The following is a 15,265-nucleotide window of genomic DNA, read 5'->3' on the forward strand; positions in this document are numbered from 1 at the left end:
CCCAACGCCCTGCCAGCCCCCCACACTCCCCCGCCATGAGTCTGTCATCTGAAACATATCCCCTTACCCCTTCCCACTCCTTCTGAGATGACTCAGCAGCCCCTGCCCCCCTTCAGCTGGGCACAGTGCCCCAGAACTCAGGAACATGGGTACCACCTGTCCCTCCGCCCACATAAAAGTCATTGAAGAGCTTGTGGGGCTGTGGGACCTGCGCCCTCTGGAGGAATTCCATACACCCACTCAACTCTGGCAAACAGGAAATTGTCAAGTAGGAGACAAGGAGCAAAGTCCTATCACAGCAGGAGGGGACGCCAGTGCCTGCAGAGGCTGAGCAGGGAAAAAGCCAGTGCCCCAGCGGAAGCACAGCTCAGAGCTGGTCTGCCATGGACGTCCTGGTCCCACTCCTGCAGCTGCTGGTGCTGCTTCTTACCCTGCCCCTGCACCTCATGGCTCTGCTGGGCTGCTGGCAGCCCCTGTGTAAAAGCTACTTCCCCTACCTGATGGCCGTGCTGACTCCCAAGTGCAACCGCAAGGTGGAGAGCAAGAAACGGGAGCTCTTCAGCCGGATAAAGGGGCTTACAGGAGCCTCCGGGAAAGTGGCCCTACTGGAGCTGGGCTGCGGAACCGGAGCCAACTTTCAGTTCTACCCACCGGGCTGCAGGGTCACCTGCCTAGACCCAAATCCCCACTTTGAGAAGTTCCTGACAAAGAGCATGGCTGAGAACAGGCACCTCCAATATGAGCGGTTTGTGGTGGCTCCTGGAGAGGACATGAGAGAGCTGGCTGATGGCTCCATGGATGTGGTGGTATGCACCCTGGTGCTGTGCTCTGTGCAGAGCCCGAGGAAGGTCCTGCAGGAGGTCCAGAGAGTCCTGAGACCGGTAAGCAGAGTGGGAAGGGGATGGGTGGGGGGCAGGCAAACGCAGCATCAGCCACCCCAGGGTTCGGCCCCCAGAATGGGGCGTCTGAGGTAGTAAGTAGCACATTAGACACCCCATCCACCCCAACCTGCTGGTGAATAGGAGACATGACCAGTGCCACGACGGGGCACAATTGGGTGCTGTGGAAGCAACAGGAGAATCACCTACCACCGTGGGACAGGGAGGGGAGCGGAGAGGACACCTAAGGGACTGAGGTTTAAATCGAGATCTGTGCTTGGGAGGCTGAAGCAGGAGGATGACTTGAGCCCAGGAGTTTGAGACCAGCCAAGGCAACATAGTGAGACGCTGTCTCTACAAAAAAAAAAAATACAAAAGCTAGCCAGGCATGGTGGCGCCTGCCTACAGTCCTAGCTACTCAGGAAGCTGAGGTGGGAGGATCACTTGAGCCCGAGAGTTCAAAGTTCAGTGAACTATGATCGCACCACTGCACTCCAGCCTGGGCCACAGAGTGAGACCCTGTATCAAAAAAATAAATAAATAAATAAATAGAAAGAGAGAGAGAGAGAGATCTGAGGGATTAAGCAGAGTGTGGACGGGGTGGGGAAAATAAAAGAGTATTCTAGGTAAAGATAGTAGGGGAAGTAGAGTAGAATCCATCAGATTGTGGAGAGAACGTTCAGAATAGTTTCCAGGTTTCTAGCATGAGCAACTGAGGGGAGAGCCGATGAAAAGTGCCATTTGCTGAGATGGAAGAAAGCTGTTTTGGACTTACTAGGTTTGAGATCACCTAGGGAGAGTATAGTGAGGTGAGGAGCTTGAGGAACCCCAGTTTCAGTCAAGAGTTGGGCCTGAGGTTTCCCTGGGATGTTCACAGCGATGTCCAGGAAGCAGCTTGTGTATGCATCTGGGTTTTGTGAGAGAGGTTGTGCGTGTATCTCAGAATACAATGAGCCCAGCTGGGCGAGGTGGCTCACGCCTGTAATCCAGCACTTTGGGAGGCAAGGCAGGTGGATCTCTTGAGGCCAGGAGTTTGAAACCAGACTGGCCAACATGGTGAAACCCTGTCTCTACTGAAAAATACAAAAAGTAGCCGCCAGGCGTGGTGGCTCATGCCTGTAATCCCAGCTACTCGGGAGGCTGAGGCAGGAGAATCGCTTGAACCTGGGAGGTGGAGGTTGCAGTGAGCCGAGATCACGCCATTGCACTCCAGCCTGAGCAACAGACTGAGACTCCGTCTCAAAAAAAATAAAATAAAATAATAATAATAATAATACAATGAACCCTCCATTCCTGTTTCTCAATTTCCCCTTCTGCATGCCCTCAGTTATTCTGGTCAGCCTTTAAAGATCTCCCACCAGCCACTCCCTTCAGTTATGAGGTTTTTTACACGCACTTTGAAGGCGGTAGCGGGGGATGCAGAAAAGGTCAGGGGCACGACAGTTTGCTCCATGAACTCTCAGACCAGCAGCTCCCATTTCACCAAGAAGTTTGACTGCCTTGATCAGCGCGATAGGGAGCAGGGTCAGAATGGAGCCCAGTGACACTAACTCTCTCATCCCTCCCAGGGAGGTGTGCTCTTTTTCTGGGAGCATGTGGCAGAACCATATGGAAGCTGGGCCTTCATGTGGCAGCAAGTTTTCGAGCCCACCTGGAAACACATTGGGGATGGCTGCTGCCTCACCAGAGAGACCTGGAAGGATCTTGAGAACGCCCAGTTCTCCGAAATCCAAATGGAACGACAGCCCCCTCCCTTTAAGTGGCTACCTGTTGGGCCCCACATCATGGGAAAGGCTGTCAAATAATCTTTCCCAAGCCTCAAGGCACTCATTTCCTCCTTCCCCAGCCTCCAATTAGAACAAGTCCCCCACCAGCCTATCTATCTTCCACTGAGAGGGACCTAGCAGAATGAGAGAAGCCATTCATGTACCACCTCCTAGTCCCTCTCTCCCCAACATCTGCCAGGGCAATCTCTAATTTCAATCCCGCCTTCGAGAGTGAAAAAGCTCTACTTCTACCCTGACCACAGGGAGGAACACTAGGACCCTGTTGTATCCTCAACTGCAAGTTTCTGGACTAGTCTCCCAACGTTTGCCTCCCAATGTTGTCCCTTTCCTTCGTTCCCATGGTAAAGCTCCTCTCGCTTTCCTCCTGAGGCTACACCCATGTGTCTCTAGGAACTGGTCACAAAAGTCATGGTGCGTGCATCCCTGCCAAGCCCCCCTGACCCTCTTTCCCCACTACCACCTTCATCCTGAGATGGGGGCACCAGGGAGAATCAGAGACGCTGGGGATGCCGGAGCAAGACTCTAAGAGGCAGAGGTTTTGTTCTCAAATATTTTTTAATAAATAGACAAAACCACGAAACCACTAGACTGATGCAGCAAACTAAGGTCAGATGAGAGGGGAAACTAGAGAGGGAGCAGCCCCTGAGTCAGTGACACAACCTCCTCCCCGACCCTCTAGGCTAAGGCACTTCCGGGGAGGCAGGTCCTTGGGGTCCTGTTACACAGGGTGAATGGGAGAGGAAGGGATTAGGCTCCCTTCTCCCTACCTTTGCATCAGGACACCCCTGCCCTTCTCACCCTACCCCATGGCCCTGTCCCTGATTTACCCGCTCTCATCTCACAGCACTCTAAGGGGAAGTTGGGTGGGAGGAGTTCTTGTGGGTGGGAGAGATCTGTGCCCCTGAGGAAGCCAATCCTGCCAAATCTTGATGCGACACCAGCAGCCCACTCTACCCTCTTCATCCCAAGGAGCCATCTCTGGGGAAGGGATGGAGGGCAGCCACAGGCCAGGCTGGGACATGGGAACCTAGGCGGTGCTTGGCCCTGGATGCCCATCGGGGCCCAGCTCGGGATGCCCGTCGGCAGCCAGGATGGGGTGTGCATCCGGGCCCTCCCGCCGGGGGCTGCCCCAGTTATTCCTCAGGATGGTGCCCGTCTTCTCCTCCTTGAACTGCTGTCGGTCTTCCCGAGGAATCTTCACCGCATGGTACTGGGGCACGGTGGCCTCGGGGTGCTTCGCCCGTTTGAAGAATCCCATCTATAAGGACACCAGGCCAGACCATGAGGAGCCTGAAGAGCTGCGGTCCCTGGAGCAGATGCCTACCATGGCACAGCTCCTCGCCCTCACCATCCCTGCTGCGGCAGAAAGGAAATAGGCTGAACAGCATCTGGTGCGGTGGGCAACACCCACGGTGCTCCCATCAGTGTCATGTCCCCAGGTTCTCATTCACAGCAAGAGAGAGACCAGGAGGGCGTCCAAGAGGCAGGACCAAGGGTATCTCCCTTGGCCCCTGAAAGAGGACCTTGAGGGTGGAGCATCAGGACCTGACTCAAGATTTCTACCCACTCTAGCTTCTTAAGAGACCCAATAGTGTCCCCCAGAACACAAACAAGACCTGAGGAAGAAAATGGCTTCCTAGTCCCCTGCATCTCTGAAATGATACCTCTCAAGCCTCATAAACATGCACCCTGTGTACTTGTACCTTGGGCAGCATGCCCCTTACAGCAATGCCCTCTTGTCCATCAATACAGTAGTCTAGCCCCACCCTAAATGAGGACCATGCTGGCCCTTACACACCAGGGTGGGAATGTGCCCCTGCACACTCACACTCAGAGGCCCAAGACTCCTACATGCTCAGACTGCATGGCATCTCCTTACACATTCATCTCCTTGCACACTCATGCCCATAGAAAAAAGCATGCATGCGACCTCCCCACACTCCCACATGCTCACACCCCATGAGCCCACCAACCCTTTGTGCACGCCTCAGGCTTTGTAGACTTACCCTTATATCTGCACCCTTCCAATTACCTCTCACCTCACGTCACTCTCATGCAATCTCATTTTTCACCCTGAACATTCCTGATCCCCTGAATGCTGGGAATTCTCCTTATATTCACACACATACGTACCCACACACACATATACACATGCACACACACAACAGTTACCCCACAGTCCCTGGACCCCCAACTTCCATGGCTGAAGGCTGCACAGCCAGACAGGCCCGGTGATAGTTGGTGGGAAAAGATGAGCTCTGGCTGCTCCGATGGAAGAAGCCACACTGGGATGTTGAGGGAGAAGCAGGGCAGAGGAGGCAGAGGATGGAAAGATTGAGGAAGGATGGGAGCCCCTATCTCTGCTCTGTCTTCCTTCCATGAGAGCAGGGAGCAAGCATCCTGGGACCAGTTTCACAGAGGCATCAATCTCCCCTAAGACTGGGAAGGTTCCCAACAGCTTGGATGCCACTCCAGAGCCTGGTCCAGAGCCACACTTGCCAAAGGGTGGCTCAGTCTTTGATTGGTCCCAAAGAGCAGACACAGGCAGGGGCAGTTCTCCAGAGCCCCAAGGACACATGTGGTTCTGAACACAGCCCCAGATGTAGCAGATGGCTCAGCATATGACCCCTGGTGATGTATGTGATTCCATGTACTGACGTGTGCATGTGCATACTTTTACATTGAGCCCTAGATGCCAATATGATTCGGTATACAGCTCTGGGTGTACAAGAATGCTTCCATGCAGAGCCTGGTATGTGGAAGCTCCGAGTTCCGCCATGAGGGCAGTTCCCTGGAGGCTGTTCTCCATGCTTGTTGGCCTTCTTGGCCACATTTACCTTTCCAGTTTTCACTGCCACATTCTGGTTAAGTCAGATCACACTTCTCTGCCTCCATGACTTTGCCTACCATGGTCCTGCTGGACCCCACCTACCTCATCCCCTTACATCCTGACCCTACTACCCCACCTTCCTCTAAGGACTGGTTCCAGTGCTACCTCCTCTCAAGCGTTTTTCCCTCTAAACTCCCACTCCATTTTCTCAACTCAACACTTCCTGCCTTGTCCTTGACTACAGGCTCACCACTCCCATCCCACTGGACTATAAAATCCCTGAGAACGAGATCTGCATCTGATTTCTTTTTTTTTTTTTGAGACAGAGTCCTGACCGGTCCCCCAGGTTGGAGTGCAGTGGCGCAATCTCGGCTCACTGCAACCTCCACCTCCCGGGTTCAAGCGATTCTCCTGTCTCAGCCTCCCAAGTAGCTGGGATTACAGGCGCCCCCCCCACCATGCCCAGCTAATTTTTGTTTGTTTGTTTGTATTTTTAATAGAGACAGGATTTCACCATGTTGGTCAGCTTGGTCTTGAACTCCTGATCTCAGGTGATCCACCCACCTCAGCCTCCCAAAGTGCTGGGATTACAGGCATGAGCCACCATGCCTGGCTTTCTTTTTTTTTTTTTTTTTGAGATGGAGTCTCGCTTTGTCACCCAGGCTGGAGTGCAATGGTGCCATCTCGGCTCACTGCAAACCCACCTTTCGAGTTCAATCGATTCTCCTGCCTCAGCCTCCCAAGTAGCTGGATCTACAGGTGTGTGCCACCACACCCAGCTAATTTTGTATTTTGAGTAGAGATGGGGTTTCACCATGTTGTGCAGGCTGGTCTCGAACTCGTGACCTCAAGTGATCCACCTGCCTAGGCCTCCCAAAGTGTTGAGATTCCAGGCATGAGCCACTGCACCCAGCCTGCACCTGATTTATCTTTGAAACATCCAGGGACTAATAGAGTTCCTGAGACATGCAGGGCAAGTGTTCAGTGCAGATTTGCTCAATACATGAGTGTGTGGGTGGGTGACAGAACCACAATACAAAATGCTGCTCACCCGACCAGGAAGTCCACCCCCATCAACCCCACCTTCTCCAAGCCTCACCTTCCACAGGAGCAGCACCAGCAGTGCTAGCACCAGCAGCCCAGCCAGTACAGCCAGGAGGATGACCCACCAGGGCACTCCTTCTGCCACCACAGCCATGGGGTCCAAGTATACCATCACTGGGATCTGGGGAGCAAGGGGTCAATGGAGCAAGAGGTCAATGGAACAAGAGCTGGAGGGAACAGGAAAGAAGAGAGTCTTCCCCACCTACCCCCAGCCCTGCAGCTCACCACTATGGAGGCATCTCGGAGCATCAAGTTCTTTATGGAGGACTTCACTGTGATGTTGGCCCGGACAATCACTTCCAGGGACTTCACAGCTGAGTACTCCTAAGGGAACAGGGAAGGAGACCCTTCTCCTAAATGCCCCATGTCTCCCTCCTTCCCCTTACCTCCTGAAATTTTAAATGTAATGGTGCCCAACACAGAGGATGTTTCTGCCTGGTTTGGGTTAAGAGTATGCTGCGTTTGGGCTGGGCGCAGTGGCTCACACCTGTAATCCCAGCACTTTGGGAGGCCAAGGAGGGTGGATCACCTGAGGTCAGGAGTTTGAGATCAGCCTGGCCAACAGGGCAAAACCCCGTCTCTATGAAAAATACAAAAATACCGGGTGTGGTGGCATGTGCCTGTAATCCCAGCTACTCAGGAGGCTGAGGCAGGAGAATCTTGAACCTGGGAGGCAGAGGTTGCAGTGAGCTGAGATCGTGCCACTGCACTCCAGCCTGGGGGAAAAAGGAAGACTCCGTCTCAAAAAAAAAAAAAAAAAAAAGGATGCTGCATTTGGACAGTGAGGAGGGAGGAGGAGAAGTGAGTCCTGGAGGGGCTTTGGAGGAAGAAGAAACACAGACTAGAGCCCCAGTGGTATCCTCACCTCCAGAAAGGTGCTGTTCCAGAGACGGCCCCAGACATGCAGCACAGCTGCGCGGTCAAAGCTGTAGAGTGGGCAGCTGAACACCACACAGTTGGCCGTGCCCCGGGCGCAGTCCTAGGGATAAGGACAGACAGGGGTCTAAGCCACTCAGCTCAACCCTGCTGAGACTGCCATCTCTCCCATTTTCCTTACTTGACCTCAACTCCCCTCCTCCAGGAAGTCTTCTCAAACTAATCTTATATCCAAAATAGCTGCCTGCCCCAAATCTGAGCTATTCAGCTTTGAAATGTGTGGAGGGGGCAGCATGGAAGGGAATCTCTCACTTGACAGCACAGGCAGAGTAGCTTCCCCAAGTGATGCTTATGTTACCTAATGACAGTCCCATTTATTGAGCACCTACTACTTGTTGGGCACTTATCTCACTTAAGCTTTGCAACAGTCCTGCAAGGTGCACATTATCAACCTCATTTTTCAAAGGAAGAAACTGAGGAGGCCGAAGGAGGCCAAGCGACCTGCCTCAGGTCACAGCACTAGCAAAGCTAATGAGTGATGGAGCAAATATTTGAACTCAGGTCCATATTCGGCAAAGCCACACCCCTGCCCTAAATCCAAACTCACTGAAGGAGGAGAAGGCTGCCTCAGGAGCTCCTTAGGGGACAGGAGACTCAGGCTCTGTTCTTTCCAGGACTGACCTAAATCCATTTGGCCCAATCACCACCTCACAACCCATTTGCCTGAAAGTTATGTTATATTCATCACACCACAATCCAGACACAGAAGAATGGCTTTAGAGTGTCTGAATTCTTTGAGTTATCTTTTATTTTGCCACTTTTGAGCCATTCAAGAATCCTTAGCCAAGCTGTCTAAGAGCAAGGCCTTCTGCCTTTTTTGTAAAAGAATCTACTTTAGACATTATGTTAAGCAAAGTAAGCCAGACTCAGAAAGATAAATACTGCATTATCTCACTTATATGTGGAATCTGAAAGTTGAACTCATAGAAGTAGAGAGTAGAATAGTTGTTACCTAGGGCTGGGGTGGAGGCGGGGTGTGGCTGGGGGGGATGGAGGAGATGGTGGTCAAAAGATACAAAGTTTCAGTTAGACAGAAGGAAGAGATATCTATTTAAGAGATCTATTGCACAACATGGGGACTCTAGTTAATAACAACATATTGTATTCTTGAGAATCACTAAGAGAGTAGATTTTAAGTGTTCTTACCACAAAAATAAGTGTGTGAGGTGATGCATGTGTTAATTACCTCAATATAGCCATTCCACAGTATATACATATTTCAAAACATTGTATTATACATGATAAATATAATTTTTGTCATTTAAATAAATAAATATATTTTAACATGAAAACAAAAAGAATCTATTTCAAAGTTCCCATTTAAAAGGCAGGCCTCTCAGAGGAAATCGGTCACTTGGAGAAGGGAGGACTATCCATGTAATAGAGCAACAGCCACAACATGGGTTCCCACATCCCCTGACGTTCTTCAGTTTGCCTCATGCCATGCTCCCAGGGGAGCTGAGGGCCCAAAGCAGGGACTGCAGCAGCTGCTGACATTCCCCTGCAAAGGATCTCCTTGGCTCTACCTGGGGTTTACCTCCACCTCCTTACAATCAGGCCAAAGATCTCCTAATCTACGTCCCCACCATATTCTCACTGCGAGCCCCATCCTAGCAGGGAGGGACACAGAGCATGTGCGGATCTGCTCAATACCTTCACCTAAACAACACAACTCTGCAAAACAAGCAGAAAAGGGGAAAGCAAAACTGCTCAAAAGGGGTAAACTTAATAAATCACACATAATATACTGTCGTCTTAATTATTAGAACTTTTAGAATTTAGTGTTTTTGCCGAGCGCATGGCTCAGGCCTATAATCCCAGCACTTTGGGAGGCCGAGGCAGGCAGATCGCTTGAGGTTAGGATTTCGAGACCAGCCAGCCTGGCCAACATGGTGAAACCCCGTCTCTACTAAAAATACAAAAATTAGCCGGGTGTGGTGGCATGCACCTGTAGTCCCAGCTACTCGGGAGGCTGAGGAAGGAGAATCGCTTGAACCACGGAGGCGGAGGTTGCAGTGAGCTGAGATCGTGCCACTGCACTACAGCCTGGGTGACAGAGCAAGACTCCGTCTCAACAACAACAAAAAAGAACTGAACATTTTTAATACTGTAAAAATCAAGCAAGTGTCCTTACACAAATTGACTTTTTTATCTTATAAGAGTTAAAAGAACGACAAACGGACCTCAAAGTGTGAGGACGGGCTAACCCCATCCCATCACCTATAAAATGTAATGCTTTATATAAACGTAATGCGAATCAATTGCTTGGCTGGCTAACTGGCTTCAGGTGGAGTGACCTGTTCTAGAGTGAGCAATTGCAGGGGCTGAGCAGGAAGGGGGTCTGCAGTGTCAGTAGCTGTCTCCCGGGCACCCCCTCCTATGAATTGTGATGGGAACATCTGGTCAACTTGCACCCAGACTGTCATGTGTCTCAACAGGCTACCCTTCCTGGACACAGAGCACCCTGGAGCTCTGGCTCCACCGCACACCCCCATTCTGGCTGCCCCAAGTCTGGCCTGCCCTCACCAGGGTGATGTTTTTCTTCTTCTCAGCAGAGGACACTGGCCACCAGGACATGCTGGGCTCCTGCTGCTCACCAGGCTCCTGCTGCTCAGGCGGCTCCAGCTCCCGCCGCCTCCTATCCCTACTGTCCACATCCTGGACACAGAAGGGGGGTCTTAGTGAGTGTCCCTCCAATCACAGCCGTGCTGAGATTGAATCTCTTCTCCACCGCCTTCCTCCTGCCCCATCACTGCACTCACTACCCTTACTCCCCATAACATCTGTCCCAACATCTAACCCCCACCCCTACCTAAGCCTCACCAGGTGGAGGATGTTGGGCCTGGGAGAGCAAAGCCCTTTCTGCCCAGGCCCCTGCCCGCCCTCCAGCTCCACCCGCACTGGGTACAGCAACCACTTCCCATTGGCAATCTCATGAGGCCACATGATGTTGAGGAAGGCAGAGCCCAGGGTTTTGAGCGACTGGCCTTGGTTGGAAACCTGTGGGAAAAAGAGAGTATGAGGGGAGGGACCTCAGTTTTTCTTTTTTTTTTTTAATTTTTTGTAGAGACCGGATCTATGTTGCCCAGGCTTGTCTCTAACTCCCGGGCTCAAGCGATCCTGCCACCTTGGCCCTCCCGTAGTGCTGTGATTACAGGCATGAGCCACCATGCCCAGCCAAGGAACTCAGCTTTCAAGTGGATCCTAAATCCACAGAGATGGAAGGAACAAGGGCTGAAGAGAAGGCCCTCAGGAAACACAATTTCAACAAATACTCAGGATCCTAGACCCCACCAGGCACCATTCTCTCCACCCACCAAATCCAGGAAACCCTGGAAGTGTCCCTGGAAGGTGTGAGGAGAGGCCCCAGCCAAGCAAAGGCAGAGTTCTAGGCAGAGACATTGACCCCCGCCCCATGTTCCCATCCCCCAGCTGAGGCCCACAGCAGAGAAGCTTCCCTGGACTCTCATGGCCTACCAGACCAGCAGGTGAGACAGCCAGACAGAATGACCAGGAGATGGTCAAGTGAGGCCCCAGCAGGAACACCTTCCCACAGCCAAGGTCCATATGCAGGACAGAGGCCTCAAACTGCATGCTGCCACATGGTAGAAGAGCCCCAGCCCTGGGGACACAGCTCAGCCTCTCCTCTGTGCCAAGGAGGGAGGGCGACTGTGGAGGGGCCTCATCCCTGACACTTACCGTGACCTCATACTTGACCTTGCTGCCCACATCCCACTCAGACTGCATGGCTCTCTCGCCCCTCACCACGCCAGAGAAGAAGAGTTGCTGGGGAATGGCCATCCTGGCGTGGAGAGGTCAGAACAGGGGTGAGAAGGTCTGGGGCCTGGCTCAATGGAGGCAGGGCCCTGGCCAAGGTTTAGAAGTGGCAATGCCCCCTCCCTCCAATGGAGGTGCCCACTTGGGCCAGGCTCACCCTGCGATGGACAGTGGCAGCTCAATGAAGACACGGGCTCGTGCAGAGACTGGATGCAGCTCCTGCTCACTGATCCTGGTGAGTAGGCAGGGGCAAGTACGGGCATCAGGCACAGGCACCTCCCAAGGGGTCAGATGAGGTCAATATGACTACCCCCACCTCACCCCTCCGGCCCTGCCTGGCTTACGTGGCCAACAGCAGCTCTACCTCCAGTTCCGTGGTCTCAATGCTGATCCCTGAGGTGCTAAGGATGAGGTAGAAGGTGACCTAGGCCAAGGGTGGAAAGAGATTAGAGTCAAGGGTGGTCTATGGGCTTATGGAGAGGCTACTCACGTAGGGATAAGGGCAGATGTGCCAACCTGGGCACCTCTCTTCATGGGGTTCCCCAGCTCACACTCAACATGGGAGGCATTCTCATTGGACAGGCAGAGTGGCTTCTCCTGGAATGGGAGAGAAGGCAAGGTCAGTCTGGGTTACTGGAGCCCTTCAAGACCCCACCCCATCCTGCCCCCAGGTCCTCACCGCAGGGTCCAGGGCCCGGACTCCTGAGTAGTGCAGTGAGTCAGGAAGCATGACCAGGAGCTGGGCTTCATGGGCATCATCCCCATCAGCCTGGGGCTGGGCTGGGTCCGATGGCAGGTTGGTGACCATCAGCTCCAGGCCAATGACTGGCTGCCCACTCAGTGCAAACAGGGCTGTTGTTCCATCCGCATCCCTGGAGAGTCAGACCCCACTCCTGCTAAGTTCTGAACACCTCCCCCTACCACTCCCCCTCCCAGTCTGCTCCCCCAGTACCTGCCTTCACTCCCTGAGCCTCTCTTCCCACCCCAGGGCCCCATCACACCCGTCTAAGCCTCAGGCCTCTGTACACACGACTGGGAGTCAGGGGACCTCCGTTCTCATCTCAGCTCCACCATTACTTACCTTGGGCAAGTAACTTAACCTCTCTAGGCCTCAGTTCTCCATCTATAAAATGAGACTAATATAATTCCTACCTCACAGAGGTTTGAAGACTAACCAATGAGATGTATGTAGACTGCATATTATTAGTGTACTGTGAAGGACTGCTATTCCTTGCCATGGGAGCCCCCGTGGCTCCATCACTGACCCTCATCTCAGTCTCCAAGTCCATCGGCAGGTCCTCTTCCACCTTCTGCCTTCTCTGGAGGCTCAGCCCTTCCCTCTGACTGGTCCTCCTGAGAGGGCTTTCTCTCCATCCTTGAACTCTTGCCCTCCCACCCCCACCCTGCTCTCTGACCCCCTCACATGGGCAGAGGCTGGAATTCTGTGTCGCTGATCCGGGTGCAGAAGCGGGCACGGACCAGCTGCAGATTGCTCTGGCAGATCTTGTCTTCACCACAGCCTTGCTTCAAGAAGTGGATCTGGGGAGAGACATGAGATAAGGGGCATTCCTAGGGGGCAAGGCAGGGGGCAAACCTGTCACCATGGCATATGGTGGGTTAGAGTATCACAGAATTAAACAACCTGTGCTCAACTCTCAGATCTGCAGCTTACTAGCCATGTGACCCTGAACTGAGTCCTCTCCTCTGCAGTAAAATGATGGGAGCACTACCATGCCGTGGTAGAGACTAGCAGCAAGTCAAGAGCTGGGCCACACTGCCCCAGCTCACATGCATGTAACTGAGTTCCAGATTTAGAACGGGAAAAGATGTCAAGGGCACCACTTCTGGGCCAGCCATAAAAACCATGCAAGCAAGGGGCCTCATGTTCCCCCTTCCAGCTGAATGGGATGAATGTGACTTCAAGAGCTTGAAGGCCGCATTTGAAGATTACAGAATCCCATCAACCTAAGCCCCCTGAATGACTACATGGAGTAGAGGAGCTCTGTCCCTTTGACTAGGAAGATGGTCATTCGGGCACCTAGAGATATGAGGAATTACTGGAGTAGCATACGTGAAAGGGCTTTGTGAGCTGTGAATTGGTGTCACTGGGGAGGGACCGTGATCTTTGCCCTCCCAGCTCCTCTTCCTGGGCTAAACCAGAACCCATGCTCACCTCTGCCCGCTGGGTGCTGGGCTGGTGGGCATTGAGGATGGGGGCCACTGGAGGCAGCCCCTGGCCAGGAGCCTGTCGCCGGAGCCGAGGGGTCTGGAGACTGTAGGACAAGGTCACTACAATGGCCCGAAGCTTGTCTTTGACGTTTTCCTAGGAAGAGGAAGGTCTGTTCCTCACTGGAACAATCCCCAGGCCTCAGCCCTGCTCAGTGCCCCAGCCAGACCTAGGACCAATTCTAAAACTTGGAAAGAAGCTTAGGGAGATGAATGAGAGAGGTGGAGAACTGAGCAAGGAGGAGGGAGAAAGACTGGGGTAGGGGACAGGGGAAACCTTTAGGGCTTTGAGGACCAGATGTGATGATAAAAGCTGCCACCTCCTTCATTCAGCTAGAAGAGGGGACATGAAGCCCCTTGCACCTCCTCCTCCTCCAGGGAGTGCAGAAATGACAGGAGAGGGCAGCAGATGAGGAGGAAGTGAGCTCAGAAGACAGGCTTCCCACGTGTCTAGGTCTTAGAAGGAGGCACGAGTGTGCTCGGGAAGAAGCAGCTAAGAAGAATCAGGGAAAAGAGATGGAGCCATGACAACGACCGTCAGAAGCCAAGGGGTCAGTGTCCACCTGGAGCTGGAACATGGCGTCTCCACAGACTCGGTCATGCTGGTGCTTCAGCCACACGGTGCCCGAGGCCTGGTGCTTGGGTTCTTCTGGGTTACGGCTCGGGAACGTCACACGGGGAACCTGGCCCCGGAGCCTCCGGTCTGTGTCCGCGTCTAACACGTAGTCCAGGGCTGTGGTATGTTGGGAGAGGAGGAGCCGCTGAGCTGCAGAGCTGCTCCAGCTCACCCCATTCCGAGGGTGCTCTTCTACCACCTCAAAGTGACCCCCCTCCCTGAGAAACCCAAAAGGGCAAGCCACAGAGGGGGGACCGCACTCACCCACAGTAGGGCTATAGCTGCTGGGGACTGCAATGTAGCTGAAACAGACCCTTAGGTCCACACTGCGGGGGCAAAGGGTGGCTCCTGAGCCAAACGAGGCTGATGGGCCAAGGCCCCTACCCCCACCCCATCTGTCACATCCTGTCACAGCCCCAGCCCCAAACTGGGGAGATAAAGGGATCAAAGAGAGGGCAGGGGAAGCTGTCAGGGTCCAGGTGCCACCCGATCCCGCCTCACCAGACCGAGTGGCCACCAGCACAGTTGGGCTGCTCCAGGTCGATGCTTCGTGGAGCAATAGAGACTTCATGGGAGACATGGAGGATGGGTCTGGCCCTGGGATTGGGGAGTCAAGAGCACAAGAAATGTGAGAACACAAGGCTGGGAAACACTCTTCAGCATTAGATTTGGCACTGAGGTCGAGGCCAGAGTCACAGGGAGGGGCTGACGGCCTCAGGGAGGGAGAAGGTCAGGGGGTGCTCACCTGAAGAGCACTGCGGTGTCAGCCAGGGAGCCCACCAGCAGGTCAGGGTATTGGTTCCCATCCATATCCAAGCCGCCTGACAGGGAGTAGCCAAAGCTCTTGATGCCCACAGCCTCGCCTTCCAGCACCTAGAGAACCGGCTGTCAGCCTCCCTCAATCCCACCTCCCACAGGCCTCTGCCTCCCCTGATGCCTCTGCTGATTCCACCCACACCCATTCCCTCATCCCAGCGACTCCCTTCACCTGTGAAGGTTTGGCGACAACCCCCAGGCTGCTCCCATGGTAGATGAAGACTTTCCCATCACCATCAAAGGGGGCACCCACTGCAATATCTGCAGGGCACAGGGAAAAGGCAGTCACGCTGGC

The 15,265-nt window shown here is 53.5% G+C and overlaps 2 protein-coding genes across 9 annotated transcripts in view; one reads left to right on the forward strand and one right to left on the reverse strand.

The window, feature by feature from the left end:
- The first annotated feature begins 284 nt into the window (after positions 1-284).
- Positions 285-3,242, forward strand: TMT1B (thiol methyltransferase 1B). Its single transcript, XM_002823379.4, has 2 exons — positions 285-881; positions 2,447-3,242. The coding sequence occupies exons 1-2, from the start codon at positions 384-386 to the stop codon at positions 2,681-2,683; spliced, it is 735 nt and encodes a 244-aa protein (XP_002823425.1). The 5' UTR covers positions 285-383; the 3' UTR covers positions 2,684-3,242.
- ITGA7 (integrin subunit alpha 7) overlaps positions 3,202-15,265 on the reverse strand; it is a 31,154-nt gene continuing 19,090 nt past the window's right edge. For all 8 annotated transcript variants that reach the window (XM_063712165.1, XM_063712164.1, XM_054527277.2 and 5 more), the window contains 18 exons: positions 15,143-15,231; positions 14,900-15,027; positions 14,656-14,751; positions 14,419-14,480; positions 14,102-14,271; positions 13,486-13,635; positions 12,736-12,851; positions 11,992-12,184; positions 11,829-11,909; positions 11,657-11,736; positions 11,470-11,544; positions 11,235-11,337; positions 10,359-10,535; positions 10,062-10,193; positions 7,465-7,578; positions 6,825-6,923; positions 6,595-6,720; positions 3,202-3,923 (listed from right to left, as the gene is read on the reverse strand). In XM_063712165.1, the coding sequence (XP_063568235.1) occupies positions 3,693-3,923; positions 6,595-6,720; positions 6,825-6,923; positions 7,465-7,578; positions 10,062-10,193; positions 10,359-10,535; positions 11,235-11,337; positions 11,470-11,544; positions 11,657-11,736; positions 11,829-11,909; positions 11,992-12,184; positions 12,736-12,851; positions 13,486-13,635; positions 14,102-14,271; positions 14,419-14,480; positions 14,656-14,751; positions 14,900-15,027; positions 15,143-15,231 (2,222 nt within the window). In that variant the 3' untranslated portion in view covers positions 3,202-3,692. The remainder of the gene's footprint in view (positions 3,924-6,594; positions 6,721-6,824; positions 6,924-7,464; positions 7,579-10,061; positions 10,194-10,358; positions 10,536-11,234; positions 11,338-11,469; positions 11,545-11,656; positions 11,737-11,828; positions 11,910-11,991; positions 12,185-12,735; positions 12,852-13,485; positions 13,636-14,101; positions 14,272-14,418; positions 14,481-14,655; positions 14,752-14,899; positions 15,028-15,142; positions 15,232-15,265) is intronic.

The sequence above is a fragment of the Pongo abelii genome, chromosome 10, assembly GCF_028885655.2.
Source record: "Pongo abelii isolate AG06213 chromosome 10, NHGRI_mPonAbe1-v2.0_pri, whole genome shotgun sequence".
Lineage (NCBI taxonomy): Eukaryota > Metazoa > Chordata > Mammalia > Primates > Hominidae > Pongo > Pongo abelii.

Excerpts from the sequence above, each read along its gene's own strand:
- TMT1B (XM_002823379.4), top strand. The coding sequence starts at position 384 with ATGGACGTCCTGGTCCCACTCCTGCAGCTGCTGGTGCTGCTTCTTACC. Across the intron at positions 882-2,446 it reads TCCAGAGAGTCCTGAGACCG|GGAGGTGTGCTCTTTTTCTG; the intron begins GTAAGCAGAGTG and ends CATCCCTCCCAG.